At 45.6% G+C, this 15,586-nt stretch overlaps 1 protein-coding gene across 2 annotated transcripts in view; it reads right to left on the minus strand.

Moving 5' to 3' along the window:
- Nucleotides 1–287: 287 nt before the first annotated feature.
- GARS1 (glycyl-tRNA synthetase 1) overlaps nucleotides 288–15,586 on the minus strand; it is a 39,633-nt gene continuing 24,334 nt past the window's right edge. The window contains exons 7-17 of one of the 2 annotated variants that reach the window (XM_066585500.1): nucleotides 15,240–15,385; nucleotides 14,727–14,876; nucleotides 11,455–11,617; nucleotides 11,201–11,365; nucleotides 10,049–10,157; nucleotides 9,156–9,300; nucleotides 8,158–8,243; nucleotides 5,442–5,551; nucleotides 3,107–3,200; nucleotides 1,025–1,215; nucleotides 288–566 (exon numbers count right to left, since the gene is read on the minus strand). In XM_066585500.1, coding sequence (XP_066441597.1) covers nucleotides 441–566; nucleotides 1,025–1,215; nucleotides 3,107–3,200; nucleotides 5,442–5,551; nucleotides 8,158–8,243; nucleotides 9,156–9,300; nucleotides 10,049–10,157; nucleotides 11,201–11,365; nucleotides 11,455–11,617; nucleotides 14,727–14,876; nucleotides 15,240–15,385 — 1,485 coding nt within the window. In that variant the 3' untranslated portion in view covers nucleotides 288–440. Of the gene's footprint in view, nucleotides 567–1,024; nucleotides 1,216–3,106; nucleotides 3,201–5,441; nucleotides 5,552–8,157; nucleotides 8,244–9,155; nucleotides 9,301–10,044; nucleotides 10,158–11,200; nucleotides 11,366–11,454; nucleotides 11,618–14,726; nucleotides 14,877–15,239; nucleotides 15,386–15,586 lie in introns of both variants that reach the window. The other variant, XM_066585501.1, reaches the window with a different exon arrangement.

Below are 15,586 nucleotides of genomic sequence, written 5' to 3' on the forward strand. Positions count from 1 at the left end.
ATTTCCCCATACACATTAGATAGATTGATTTCAATAGGACCAGCAACCTAATGATACGGCCAGCTTTACTCTATGGAGCTCTTATCAAACCCCCCGATTTTTTCCCTACCCACCAATATAACCTTTCATATAGCTTGATTTCATAGACAAAAAAAAGCCATGAAAATTACGTCACCATGCTGGAACTATAAAGATTAGGTTGCCAAACTAGAAGAAGTGTACCACACAGTTGTAACGCTACTCCCTCCTCCCCCCGTAACAATTGATCGCAGACCACCAGACAGCAATGAGCATTATACACTGTTTAATGACAGAACTTGGGAATGGAAGTGACCGTTAAGGAGAATCCCTGTAAGCATCGCACAATGCCTGTTCCCTTAATTGTCAATTAGATAAAACGTTTATTAACATTGACGGTAAAAAGTGGCTCCGTATTCCTATTATTCTTCTGTCGTCTCCTTCTTTCCAGTCTCCTGTCCTTCAAATACGGGATATTTCTTTTCCACCTCCGTCCAAGTGAGGAAACCGTTGGCCAAGTCTCGGACAATCCCTGGGAGTTCAGAAATCTGGAAAAATACAGAGACTGGTGTTATAAATCTACAATACTTCAAGTTTAAAAAAGGGAACTTCATTAGACGTCTTCTCCAAGACCTTGGAACTGACAGATCTATGGGCTGGGAGGCAGCTTGCTGCAGCAGGAACCTTCAACCATCGATCTGGCTGTGATATCAGACCTCAGTGAAGCCCTATCACTTTCAACCAAGCAGCATAATAAAATTAGCCACAGATTCAAAACGAAATGGACAGGTTGTTCTCCGCAAAGAGGCACGTTTGTATTCAGCTTAACTTCATTTCTAGGGTTACTGTCACTTTAAGAAATATGTGGGTGGAGATTATCTAAGTCACATGTTACTGCTTCCAGGTCACATAACACTCAGGGCAGAAGCTTTCTAATAGTCAAAAAGTTGTTCAGTGTGGCTCACCACCATCAGATGCACTTTAACAAACGGCAGAACGTCATTACCTCAGCCCTGATCTGTCGCATTGTGTCGCGGTCTCGGAGCGTGGCTGTATGTGGAGTTCGATTCACTGTGTCGAAGTCTATTGTGACACCAAAGGCAACCCCGATTTCATCTGTGCGGGCATAACGCCTCCCGATGGATCCAGACGAGTCATCTACTTTATGTGACACCCCGTTTCTGGTTAAAGCTTCAGCTGCAGAGAAAGGCAAATGTTAATATGGAGGACGATTCCAGGCACATCCAGAGCTGCATTCACAATTCTGCTGTTTTGCAGTTAGCCCTAGGGCTGCAGAACTTCAGCTCTTCCTGCAACTCGGGTGCAAAGCAGAACGGGTCGTATACTACGGAGCGCTGTTAGATATATGGGGTTACAGCGGGCCGCTCAGAACATTATTTCATTAAAGTAAAAACTAAGAGGATAAAAAAAAAAAAAAAAGAATAAAAATACTTCTGCTGCACCAGACTGCACCATGTTTTATCGGGTCAGCTATGTTATTTGTGGCTGTGCCATCTGAGTCAGTACAAGCATGATAGATACCAAGTAGCAGCCAGCTTAACATTGGATGCTGCTCTGGATGTGAATGGAGTGACAATATATAAAACGGCTGCCATGCAGACAATGCACTGTGGCACTTTACTTAACTCTTCTGTGGAAAAAAAAAATGTCTGCGCCCCCATAAGCTCGGGCAGCCCACCAATGCCATCTTCTGAAAAGTCTCAAAAAGAGTTTAAAGGGATTCTTCAGAACTTTTACTATTTGATGACCTATCCTCAATGGATTGGCTGGAGTCCACTCACATGGGATTGCTGTCCCCAGGCCTGCTGTCAGCACAGACAGGACTGGAAGCAGATAGCGCTGTCTGTATCGCTGTGGCCCGGTTTAGTACCACAGGGCACAGCTGCTTTTAAATTCAACAGAACCGTGACTGTAGTACTAAACCGGGCTGCTACAATGTTGACAGTTCCATCCAGACTGACAGCAGGCCTAGGGATCAACTGATCGTCAGGGATCCTGAGCAGCAGACCAACTAAAGGGTTCTCTCTTGGACTTTTAGTATTCATGACCTATCTTCAGAATTTGTCTAACTGGGCCACAGCGATACAGACAGCGTTATCTACTTCCAGTTCTGTCCAGCAGGCCCGAGGACAACAATCTCAAGTGGTGGACCCCCGCCAATCATCTATTCATAACAAATCCTGAAGATTTAACTCTAAGTTATCTGTCGACGTAGCTGTAGAAAGCTTATTTTTTGCGGGACTAGTTGTATTTTTTTTAATGGTACCATTTAATATATCATATAATATACAGAAATATACACCCTCCCCGAAAATAAGACCTAGCTACACTACAGCAAAAAAAAAATACTCACCTAGCAACTGGCGTCCATGTTCCTTGTGCTGGGCTGCGGCGCTGCTGCAGTCTCCCGTGTCCTCCAGCACGCAGACAGAACAGTTCTTCCTTGTAGCGGGGCTTGAATACCTCCGCTTCCAGCAAGCTTATGCTCTAATTGGTTAATTGGGCGGTATGTCAGCCAATGAGAGCTGGCACTCGATTAACCAATCACAGCCATTCAATGTCATTCAATGAATGGCTGTGATTGGTTAATCAAGCATCGGCTTTAATTGGCTGACCTGGTGCTGGATTAACCAATCAGAACATCAGCTTGCTGGAGGCGGGGTATTCAAGCCCCTTTACCAGGAAGAACTGCTGTCAGCGTGCCAGAAGACACAGAAGCCTGCAGCGGCGACGGAGACCAGCGCGGGGGACCCAAACACCGGCTGCTCGTTAAGACCCTGTGCTTCTTTTGAGGCAAAAATTAATATAAGACAGGGTCTTATTTTCAGGAAAACCCGCTAGTAGAGGAAAATAGGATGGAACACAGTAAATTGTTGATAGCATTCAAGGACTCTCATGCAATATATAGTTCCAGATATCGGTGAGGTCCACCAAGATGCATGGACTGCAGTGATCTTCCGCTACATTTCTATCACACTGCAGAAGATCACTTTTTGGGCCATTCCCCTCTAATTCCCACTGAAGAATCTATTCCTCATCACAGGGGATGACATCTGCAGACACTTACACAGCTCCTTGACAAAAGGCATGAACTCCTGATTTTGGCTTAGTGGGAGCACCGAACACTTGTATGGCGCTACGATTGCTGGAAAACTAAAATACTAAAAAGGAGAGAAAAAACAAAGAAAAGTTAGTTACTGGCTGTAGTTACGCAAGATCAATAGTCACCATGTAATAATAACCCAACACAAAGCAATCTGAGTAACCGCTGACCCAAAGTAATCCTCAACCAACCAGTGTAATGGGCGTATCTTTTACCTGACCCATTAATGATGATAATGCAGGAGAGCAAGAAGAGTCCATAGAAACATTTAAAGCAACCCTCCGGGCCTGGACAAACGGATATGGCCATTCTCCGACTAAGTGATGTGCAGGTGTATTACTACGAGTTGTCAGTCTAAGGGCTCTTCCACACTGGCGATAGATTGTCTTGTGATGTGAGAGCGAGTGAAAATGCATGCTTTTCAATAGTTTCATTCTCATTTGCGATATTTTCACTCAAGCCAAGCTGCGCAAAAAAAAAAAATCTGCGATATCACCCATTATTTTCAATGGGAGAAGATTGCGAAAGAGCTTTGGAATTCCCTATAGCGAGGAGAGAGAGGGGTGTGGAGCTACAGGGGATCTCTTACAGATCTCCCCATATGTGGAGAGATAGGGGCAGGACTAGAGGGGTTCTCAGTGATTTTTCCCTAAAATACGCCCTCTCGCCCCACCCCCCACTCTCAGGGAAGCCCTCTAGTCCCACCCAGTCTCCAAATATGGGGAGATACGTACAAGAATCAATGCAGCTCCGCCCCACTCCTCCCTACGGGGTATTCCACAGCTCTTTTGCCATCTTCTCCCATTGATTTTAATGGGGCCTGTCCCATTGAAAACAATGGACGATACTGCAGATTTTTTTTAGCGCAACTTAAGAGTGTGTGAAAACATTGCAAATGAGAAAGAAACCATTGAAAATTGGTTTCAACATCATGTGTTTCCACTCACTCTCGCATCGCAGGAAAATCTACTGCCAGTGTGGAAGAGCCCTAACACACTACATGCTGCTCATGCGATGCAACATCGCTACAAAACCCATGTATGTACAGCCCATTGTTTCCAATGAGTTCTTTCAAATGAGATGTTTTGTAGCCTGAAAGAACCCCTTGGAAACCATCAGCTTCCCATACATGCGTTTTGTAGCAATGTTGTATCACTACAAAATCCTGCGCTTTTGTAGCCCGCGTGAAACGGGCCTTAACGTCAATTTACTTTTTTTTTGGCTAAAGAATCAAGACTTTTTCTTTTACCTACAGGAATCGTATACACAGGAATCTCTTCATATATAATCCTGAGAACTGAACGGGACAATTCTGATAATCTCTACTTACCGAGGACTTGTGTAGACGATTCCCTTATGTAAAAGAATGGTATACAAACTTTAGTTCTATACGCATGAAGATGATCCCCTTCGCAGTTCTCACAGCCCCCTAATGAACTATGCACACACCCTGCAGTCATCCTAGCCCTTGTACTACCCACACCCATCACACCTCCCACATACTGGTCCACACTTATACACGGCTTAGTAACATCCAGTGCTCTGCACACCCCCCTGCTTCCGGCTTAGTAACATCCAGTGCTCTGCACACCCCCCTGCTTCCGGCTTAGTAACATCCAGTGCTCTGCACACCCCCCTGCTTCCGGCTTAGTAGCATCCAGTGCTCTGCACACCCCCCTGCTTCCGGCTTAGTAACATCCAGTGCTCTGCACACCCCCCTGCTTCTGGCTTAGTAACATCCAGTGCTCTGCACACCCCCCTGCTTCCGGCTTAGTAACATCCAGTGCTCTGCACACCCCCCTGCTTCCGGCTTAGTAGCATCCAGTGCTCTGCACACCCCCCTGCTTCCGGCTTAGTAACATCCAGTGCTCTGCACACCCCCCTGCTTCTGGCTTAGAAACATCCAGTGCTCTGCACACCCCCCTGCTTCCGGCTTAGTGACATCCAGTGCTCTGCACACACCCCTGCTTCCGGCTTAGTAGCATCCAGTGCTCTGCACACCCCCCTGCTTCCGCCTAGCCCAATATCAGTCCCGTTCACAAGGGGAGGGGAGAATATCAGTTCCATGATGCTGCTGAAGGTTAGAACTGTGCATCAGTAAAATGGCGATTAATCGCATTAATTGACTTGTCCAGTCCTAGCTTTAAGTAAAACTGTCATTCAGGAAGTTGGTAAAGCCTGGTGACAATTCTACATGGAAGCTGTAACGGACGGCAAAATTAGAAACAGATTTACAGATCTATTTTTTTTTTTTTAAATCTGTCCTTCCCCAATTTAGAATCAGCGGCGATCTCCTTACCGTCCTCTGCTCATCCCCTTGTCGGACCTGGAATGTGTGCTCGAAAACTGTGTACATGATTCTTCCGAGACCAAATGAGGGCTCAATTACATTTGGTACAACTTCCTCAACTGAAAAGCACAAGAGGGGAAAAAAAAAAAAAATCAATTAACAGAGAGCTGACAAGTGTGCAACCGGCCATCCCAGACAAGACCCACCGGAAACACTAACTTCAAAAGGATGTAAGAAGGAAGGGTTCTTTTACACGAGACAATGGTGGGGAGCCTAACCCTCCCTGCCAGGAGGGGGAGAGAATGCAAACTTTCATAAAAGTTTTTAATTTACAATTAAACTTTACTGCGATTGCTGTGACTTGTTCTCCCTGCCATTACATGCCCAGAGACCAGTCACTGGGGGTCTCTGGGCAGAGCTGTGTGACCTCAGCTATCTTGGAAGAGCTGGGTCACATAGCTACATGCACAGATGCCAGCAGATAAGCCGACTGGCTTCCGAGATGGAGGTGGAGGGCGCAGCTGTGCTTGGCTGTCACAGTCATCACAAGCCTGGAGACCATGCTGATTGGTCTCCAGGCAAAGCTCTATGATCTGAACTGTCAAGATCTTTAGATCAGGAGCTCCTGCACAGCGGAGAGGGCTTTAGGCGGATTCTCTGCAGGAACCTTCTAAACTGTCGTAGATAAGGACTGCCTGGACTTTATGAGCAGTCCTTAACTGTTGTCCCAGCAATTATTGCACCTGTAATATCCCACAGAAGTGAATGGAGACGGAGCAGGCCAGGGATTGCAGGTACAAGCCCAAAGCCTGAGGCTGCACTACTGAGACTGACAACGTCTCCCGATTTGTGTCAGCTGCATCAACGTTCATTACAGTCAATATTCCAGCCAGTTAGGAGGTGGACGGTGATGTGAATTGCACCTGACAGTAATCACAATCTCAGTAGTGCAGCCTCAGGCTTTGGGACGGCCGTACCGATTGCTTCAGAATTCATATGGAAATTAAATGCATATTAAAATTTTTATTTATTTCTCTCGTAAATTAGTTGTTCTTCTGCGAGCTCTTTATGTGCTGGAGATGTCGACCCCGGATGCCGTCCCTGGCAGTTTCCATGGAGACGGCTAAATGCTGCATTGAAACGTTCTTGTGCAGTGAAGGTTCTCAGCAGAGAGCGGCGAGCGTGGGATGCGGGGTCAGCACAATTTACCAGTTTATTTTTCTTCTGATCATAACAGTCTACGGGCGCCAACGCAGAATGCCACGAGCCTGGAAACCCGGGCACAAGGATGCCAAGCGGTTTATTTGTTCAAGGGGATTTTGAAGGACAGAGGGGGGAAGGAGGGGGGGCTCAGCAAGTATTTAAAGGATGGGAGTAATAACGAGATTCGTGCACACAGTATGGGATTGTGGGTAACCAGAAATGTAACCGTTCGAGGGTTATCAGGCAAATCAATTACTTTTCTCACAACCACCAATTAAATAGACCGACCCCCCCCACTCCCTCCCCACTTTAGGGTCTATGGAAAAGGGTTTCCTAATACTGAGTTTACACGGGACGGCTGTCAGCTCGATGATCTGCACACGCGGATGACGTCACCGCCCGGTGCTCATGCAGAACATTTAGACAAGCAGATCATCTCTGCTAATCGCTCAGTGCTTAACATTCTATGCGTTTAGACGCAGCGAGAAGTGAGCGAAGCGGCAATGATTGAACCGTGCACGATGGCTTTGCATTTAGATACGCCGGTTATCGCGTATTTGGCGCAATAATCAGATTTTGCGCAATAATCTTCCTGTGTATATGGTGCTTACACTGGACAACCCCTTTAAATATTAACAGCTCACACCCCTTCTTTCACAGTAAAGAGGTGAAGTTTGCTGCTAGAGGAGAGATTAACACACTCTCTGATACATCATTCATGAACTATAGCCAGTACCCCTTTAGGGTGCAGGAGCTGCAGGGAGTCCGGGAGTTTGGGTAAGTAAATCCCTGGATAACCCCTTTAAGACAGTATTGGAGTCGGAGCAGCCACTTCTATCCGAGTTCCGACAGACGTGGTTTGGCAGCTCCTCGTTGTAGGTGAAGTCATCACTGAGATCCTGGCTGTTGGTTCAATATAATAAATAAGCCGGTGCCCTTCAATCATGGCCGATACAAAGATAGAGGGGTTGGCTTAGTTATTATAACGAGCCCACAGTAAGCACCTCAGCAATGATATCACAGAGAACAATGGGGCCACAATACCATGTGAACACTTGTCGGAACGTAGACAGAAGAGGCTATTCTGGCCCCACTATTATCCGGGTGAGCTTTAAAAATTCCTGGATAACCCATTTAAAGAGCGGGTAGAATAGGTGGATGGGTGGGCAGCACAGCAGCAGCTGGTGGGGGGTGGTTTTACCCATCATTCAGACACCCCCAGCCGTAGTTCAGTCCCAAAGTAAATGGAGCAGGTGGTCACTCCCTTCACTTCAATGGGATTGGTGTAAACAGCTAGATCAGCCATCTCCGGAAGTCCCATTGAAGTAAATGGAGCAGTAGTGCACATGTGCAGCCACCCACTCCATTCATTTTGGCCTGAGCGGTGGCTGGGGTGTCTGCATTACATTATGGAAGGTGGAGGAAGCTGGAATGACAATCACAGAGCATTTCAGGATATGAGTGTGCTGATCCGCTGGGACATCACACTAGTGCAGTTAAAAGGCAAAACCCATTACTCTACCATGTATCGTTTTCTGAAATTTCTTCACCCCGACCATGTCTTTTGTCAGTTGAAAAGTTTTCCCTTCTGTTTCAATAGTGAATTCCCTGAAAGAGAGAAACTAAAGTCAACAGATGAAGAAAGCAATGAAAAACCAGGAACAAATATGATATACAGTACACAGTAACACATTTATTCTGGCACCTGATAATCCGGAAAGCCAGATAATCAAGCAACTAAATCAGTCTCATACCAAATCAGCAGGTGGTTATTTGTAAAGCACTTAAAAGTGACCCTCTGGACCTGGCCAAAGAGTTGGCCACACCACTTTTCTGACAATCGTCTCCGGACATACTCGCTCTCATGTTGCTGCACAGGGGCTAGTATCGCTGGCTCACAGTGGGGAGGCTGCAGGAAATTTCGGTCCTGGCGCTCCCCCGCCCCTCTCCATTGACTTAACATAGCGGCCGTTCAGTACTGAACGACTGCTATTTACACTGAACGATCAGCAATCTTACCCATCGTTTATGCTGCATCTCCTCTCCAGCATCTCGGCCATGTTTTGTAGCCAGGAGGAGGGAGATTTTAAATAACCCCAGCAATCCGCAGCTTTTGCGCATGTGTCCACCATTTTGGCAATGGGCGCGCATGCAGAAGCCGCGGCAAAATCCACCGATAAATCCAGGGGGCTTACGTATGTAATTTCATCTCCCCTCATGGATATTTTTTTTTAACTTTACATGACTGCATACAGCGGCTCCCAGTGACATCTCTCTGGTCCCGGCAACACATGCTGGTAGGGAGAAGAGGGGTTTTAAATTTCCCGGGGTGTGAGCCCTCTTGTGCACGCACCCGACTTATGACGTCTGGCACGCATGTGCAGAAAGATGTCAGGAATACGCTGGTTTATTATTTTATAACCAGTCGCTGAGTGTATACTAAAAGTTTTAGCCCCAGGACATTTTCTTTAAGAGCATGCTCACCCCCCTCCTCCCCTACTTGGTCTGGGAAGCACTCACCCTTTATCCACGAGAAGCTTCTCCATCTCTGAGACGTAACAGGCATCACAAATGGCGAGATATTCCATTACTAGTTTGGCGTCTTTTTTGTACGCCTTGCCGATCGCTCCCTTATTAGCCTCAAACTGGACAACATTTATGGTTTTGTGAGATGAAGTTAAGGAAATGGACAGAAACTAGAAAAAATTTGCATATGTGTATTGCGTCCAATGTAGTCACTGACTGAGGTTCACCTACATACAGGATCAAAATATTCTATGAGCCACATCAGGCGTTTACTATAGTGGTAAAAGTAATTCAAGAGGTCTACCCTAAGCGACGAATATAATAATGTTGTATCGCCACCTGCAGGCAAAATATATAATGACAATACTAGACTGTAATGTCTTGGCATTGACTAGATCATCCCAGCTCCACAGAGATGGCTTGTATTACTTCTGTAATTTTTGGTACAAATTGTGACCAGAAAAGATTCATTCTTCCCTATAATTTTTGCCAGAAGTTAACCTCAAAGCCTCCGTCCATTGTAACCCATCAAAGACATGGAGCAGTTTTTTAAAATTTGTTTTTCTTTCACCCCCTTTTCAACTCGTACTAATCCTGTGCTGCGGTAGTATTATAGTCACAGCTGAGCTGACTATTCTGATGGTTAGCACTAAAAACAGTCAGCAAGCTTGTCTTCAGACAAGCTCATAATGCAGGGAGAATCTTAATCTTGTCCCCCATCAGATGACTGTACCGCACAGGCGTAGAAATCACACAATGCAAATCATCAGAGCAATTAGGAAATGCTGGGAGATTTCTGCTCTGAAGGAAGCCGAACGCAGGTTTTACTGTTCAAATGCGGTAATTCGTGAAACACTGCGCTCCAGTTCTAAGTCTCAGGAAGGATATGGGTTCTTTAAGAGGTTTCTCAGCGACAAGTGGCACTTTTGTAGCTCTGGCATGGCAAGAAAGATCATAACAGGAACGATCGGCACAGCCAACAATTTCTATCCATCCCTAGGAAAGGAAAAAAGGAGTCAAAAAGGTGTCGGTAGACTGCACAAAACAGAATTTTATAATAGAGGCAGGGTATTAAAAGCAACCAGGAAGATACTATGTGGTCACTCAGGGCTTGATGAGCATCTGACCAGAATGGAAGGCAGCACAGGTAAAATAACCGAAAGTTATAGGGTGCTGGTGAATGGAAATACACAGATTAAAGCCAGGTCAAGTGCTGGGTGAGCGGGCAAACCAGTAGACAGAAAAACCCTGTGCAAAAACTAGCAGTTAGGCATGCATCGCAATATGTCTCACTGACCACTAGATGGAGACATTGCTCAAGGAAAACTACCATTTTAGTTCTATATCGGGAAGAATCAGGACACGAGGCATCTAAGCACCAGTTATGGATGTGATAATATAAATATATGATCCCCACTACAAGACCGTGGACATGGCAGCCATAGCACAGGCTATCAGACAGATTAGGAGTGAACTCAGTAAGCTGGTCAGTGAAGTGAGCTTTGTTTTTGGGCTCTTCATTAAAGGGATTGGCTATTTTACAATGACAGTCTTCCTCTTGTGGGGTACCTGGTACGCCTGTGTGTTATATAGACGCCCTTTCAGTTCTAATGCAATTGTGTAACCATTTCTCCTGCAGAAATCAGCCCCCACTTTCCCAGCAGTGTGATACCGAGTGGCTGATAATGTGCAAGTTATTAAAATAGGTTGCTTGCCACTTTTACTTAAGTCATCAATATTTGAATGGTAGGGGTCCACCGATCAGAATCAACGCCAAGCAGCCGATTGCCAGGCTGTGATGCAGACAGCTCTGTCCATATTGCAGGGGCTCAGTTTGGTACTACAGACACGCACAGGTCCCACTGAGTTCGATGGGAGCGGTGCCTGTAGTAGCACCAAACCACATGCTGTAATGTTAACAATGCTATCTGCTGCCAGAGCTTTCTGCACTGACAGCAGGTCTCGCAATCAGTAGGGACTCCTGAGTAAAAGTCTCAGACAACCCCCTTAAGTGGATTTTTTAAAATTTTCATACTCACATAGGAGGTTTTAGACTCAGCATCCCAGCAGTCACAGGCGTAGTGCGCCATCTCATTCTCCATGTGCTGCCGGAATCTCAGCTTCTCCGGAGAGATGCCGACTTTAGTGAGGTACAGGTAGATCCTTCCAATGAAGTATCCCAGGACAGAGTTATTGATGACGCCCTGCGGTCAGCGACAAAGTAGAAAAGTCAAATTTCTCTATCAGCAACCGTAGAATCTAGTATGCACCTGTTTATGACATAATGACTTACCTGTTCTACGGCATCCCCGAGTCTCATTTTTTTAGCAGACTCCCCGCTGAGCTGAGCTTTGGAGGAATACAAGAGGATGTTCAGGTCAGCCACATTCTCAAATTTGGGGTGAATCTTCTCAGTGGGGTCCACAAAGTGCTCTATTTCTGCCATTGTGAATTCCCTGTAAAGTACAAGAAACTGGTTGTATGACACGGTGTCAAACTTACTACAATGATCAGTCAATATTTATAAGGATCAAGCTTGGCTGCGTTGCATGAGACGCGTTCACACCCGGCGCTGTACAGTTAGCGTAAAAAAACAAAAAAAAACTACTTGTCTCACCAGTTATTGCGCTCCAGTTATGGTGCATTCTGTGAACTCAATAGAAATTTGGATGCAGCTTGGAATGTGACTGGAGTGTAAATAACCAAGGCCGCCTGCACATTAATGGATTTTTTGTGGCGGGCGTCCGCACAACGAATCAGCAACAAATGCAGTCCATAGCATGCTATGGGAAATCAATTCTTCCCGCACAGTTGCAGAAACCCAATTGTGGTTTCCACAAGCAGAAGAAAAAATAAATAAATAATTTTTTTTTTATTTTTATTTTTTAAAAACCCGCAAAATGCTCTATTTTTGCTCGGCTTCCACACGGACCTCTTCCATTAAAGTCTGAACTGTGGCCCATCGATAATTAACATTGCGGACAGGTCATGGATTTTGCGGCATCGCCCAGCAACGGCGTGGAAAAAAAAAATAAACATTTGATAAAACCATCTGTACTGTGCATGTGCGATCATCCGCAGTACAGAAAAAGATGAGAAAACACAGGTACGCAGAGTCGACTGTTGCGGTCAGAGCCGGAATCTGCTGCGGGAACCCGCATGCGGAATCTGGCTCTGCCGTGTGCAGGCGGTCTAAGACTGCCATGTGGCTGCTTCCATTCACGTTTGTAAGAACTGCTTAAAATCAGGCAAAAGTGGTTTGACTAGAACTGGGATTCTACATGAGATAATGCTCTCTGTGGGGCGTGGGGTTAATTAGATACCAAACCCGATATAGCACTCAACATTACGTATTATTCATCACCGTGTAGACCCTGGAGAGATGCCTAGTTATCAGCCCTGACGCCGTCTAACCAGTATGACCATCTGAAACTGTAATTTCACACATGACCTCTAGAGGGTGTAAGACCTCACACAGCTACAATTGTATCCTCTCCTTGTCACATCAGCAGCACTAATCTCTTCTCCAGCCCTGTTTGATACAAACAGTACAAGTAAAATGTATCAGCCCAATTCAGAAAGAGACGAGGACTGTCTGTACTTGATACGACTATAACAAACCTTCGAGAAATGTCAGGAATGGTTTACAGCCTCAGGATACAAAACCAGAGTGCTTTCATTCACTGACAGCAAGCAGACAACTGAAAATGGTGAAAAACTGGAATGCTAAAGTTGATTAGAAAGTGATGTGAAGTATCCAACAAAGGAGGTCCATTCCTGCATTATTGAACATAGCGAGATCATGTGAGAATCAAAACTGTGCCAAGGGGACTGTGTGAACATTTACTTTGGGAAACGCAAGCCAGAATATAAATTCCAACCTAATGAGATTAATTCACTGCAATTACATTGGCTTCCTGTTACAAACTCCCAGATTTGAGTGATGTAAGTGGAGAAAGAAGGAGGCCGCTGATAAGGTGGCCCTGGTGAGCTCAGATAACGGGACACTTCCTGCTGCTTCAATCAGAATACACAAGATAAGGCTGGTTCTGCTAGAATAACAATTCCACAATGGACACAGGCTCAGCTATTCCTATAACTCCCATAGACATATGTGGAGAGCATTGCAGCTACGTTTCCATTCTGTGTCAGCGATGTTGTGGCACAGCATCTTCCTATGTATATGCTATAAATGTATGAGATGGGAATACCCCTTTAAGTTCTGTTTAAAGGGGTATTGCCAAGATTGAATTTAACACCATGTAGGTGAAAAGTCTGATCAGTAGGGGGACTCACCACCCTGACCCCCCCAATCCCAAGAACAGGGATTCCATGCCCCCCTCTTCTCATCACTGCGGGTTCATTGCATTCCCCACAGTGATGTAAAGATTGTATTCAACGGCATGTGCAACGCAGCTGCAGTCATTTCAATGGGGATGACAGAAGTTGCCAAGTACAAGTGCTCAGCTATCCCTGGCAGCCCCATTGAAGATGAATGGAGCAGCAGCTGGCATGCTTAACTGTCATTCCATTCAATCTCCTCCTCATTGTGGAGGATGCAGTGAGCTGTAGCGAGGATAAAGGCCCATTTACACGCAAATATAGTCTTTTCAAACAATTGAAAGTTTTAGCAATCATTTTGCATAAAGTGTTATTGGACACTAATGTCCATTAACACTATCATTTTCATTTGCATGTAAAAGGGCCTCCGGGAGCTGTTTGCAGAGCTCAGCCTGTGGGCTGGGCTTTGCACACAGCTGCATTGTGCTCGTCGGGCTGCCAGCAGAATACAATGTAATCTCCGGCTTCCATGGAAAACACAGCATGCAGTCTATCGAGAGATAGTTTCTCTCTCTGCAGCTGGTGATTTTAAGATCACCTTAAAATCATTGTTCAGACGAAAATTGCACGATGGCCGCGTTTACACGCAACGATTATCGCTCACTTGAACGAATTTTGAGTGATAACAGTTGCGTTAAATGGTGGGTGACATGGAGGGCTGAGACCCCCACCGATCAGGCTTTTGTCACTTACCCCAAGGACAGACGATAGAAGTCAATCTTCAGATATCCCCCCTATTTATGGTCACTGTGATAAAAATTGCAGTTGTCAATCTCCCCACCATCTTGCTAATCAGTACAGACCCCAAACCCCATAGTCGTCACAAAAAGCTTCCCCGTTCACCTAACCAATAGTCAAAATCCAGCAGGGCAACATCCCCACCAAGTGTCACAGCAAGGTCTACCCAATAAATAGCTCCAAAACCATGCGCCCTCTACTGGCAGGAAGCCATCTACTGCAGGCTGTTCTCCGCTTCCTCCAACGGGCTTGCATAGACAGCGCTGTGTGTGGACTGTCCTGCAGCAGGGGTCTGTTACGACGTCTGCAGGGAGAGATGTACCCAATGCAGCAAGTTTGGGGAAGGAAAACCAGTTGTGATCCATTTAGTTTAACTTTCTTTTACAGCCATATTCTCTATAGTTGAGGACGACACCTTTAAGGAGCATTGCTTCTACAAGCTTTTACTGTGTTACATCGCCATATAGCGCTCACATGTGAACGTACCTCACTCTGATGAGTCCAGAGCGCGGAGAGATCTCGTTTCTAAACGAGTTCCCTATCTGAGCAGCAGCAAATGGCAGTTTTCCCTGATTAAATTCTAAGAGACGCTTGAAGTTGAGGAAGATTCCTTGTGCAGTTTCTGGTCTGAGATACCTGTGTTAGGATGAAAAAGGAAGTTTAATTAGAATACATTTTGTTCTCTTAACTTAAATATCTCCAGAGCTTCTCGTTATGTCTGGGCTGCAATTATCTAGATTTCTATGGAAACTCTAGGAGGAGGAGATTAACCAATTCCTTTCTAATATCACTGATACTAGATCTCCATGTATTTACATGGGGGAGATCTTACATGACTGGCTGCCCAGGAGAGCTATGAGAGGGTAGGGAGTCAAATCAGTCCCATGAAAGCTAACAGGGCGACAGCGGTAAGAGGGCCACTCCTTATCCCAGAAACGGAAAGAGCAGTGAAGATCGAGAGGCTGAAGGATAGAAGAGCAGTGATCGGCGGTTACATACCCTGTCATGTTGCCCCCAGGACCTATGGACGTTTGGAACATCAGATTGAAAGACACAGGAGGTGAGAGGTCGTTTAGAGTGATGGGAGATTTCACATTGTATTTGACAAAAAGATCTGCCAGTTCTTGTTGACCATAGTTGTCCATCTGAGAAACGAGACAATAAGGTTTATCAGCACAGAAACACAAAACGGGAGGGTATTGTAAAATATGCCATGCACGGGTGTCCAGCACCACAGGTACTCGGCAGCGTAAAAGAGGTTTTACACGGCACAATTATGGTGCAAACCTCGTTAGATCGAGCGGTTTGCATGATAATGGTTAGGTGTGAAAGCAGGAAATGAAAGA

Source organism: Eleutherodactylus coqui, chromosome 12 (genome assembly GCF_035609145.1).
Source record: "Eleutherodactylus coqui strain aEleCoq1 chromosome 12, aEleCoq1.hap1, whole genome shotgun sequence".
Taxonomy (NCBI): Eukaryota; Metazoa; Chordata; class Amphibia; order Anura; family Eleutherodactylidae; genus Eleutherodactylus; species Eleutherodactylus coqui.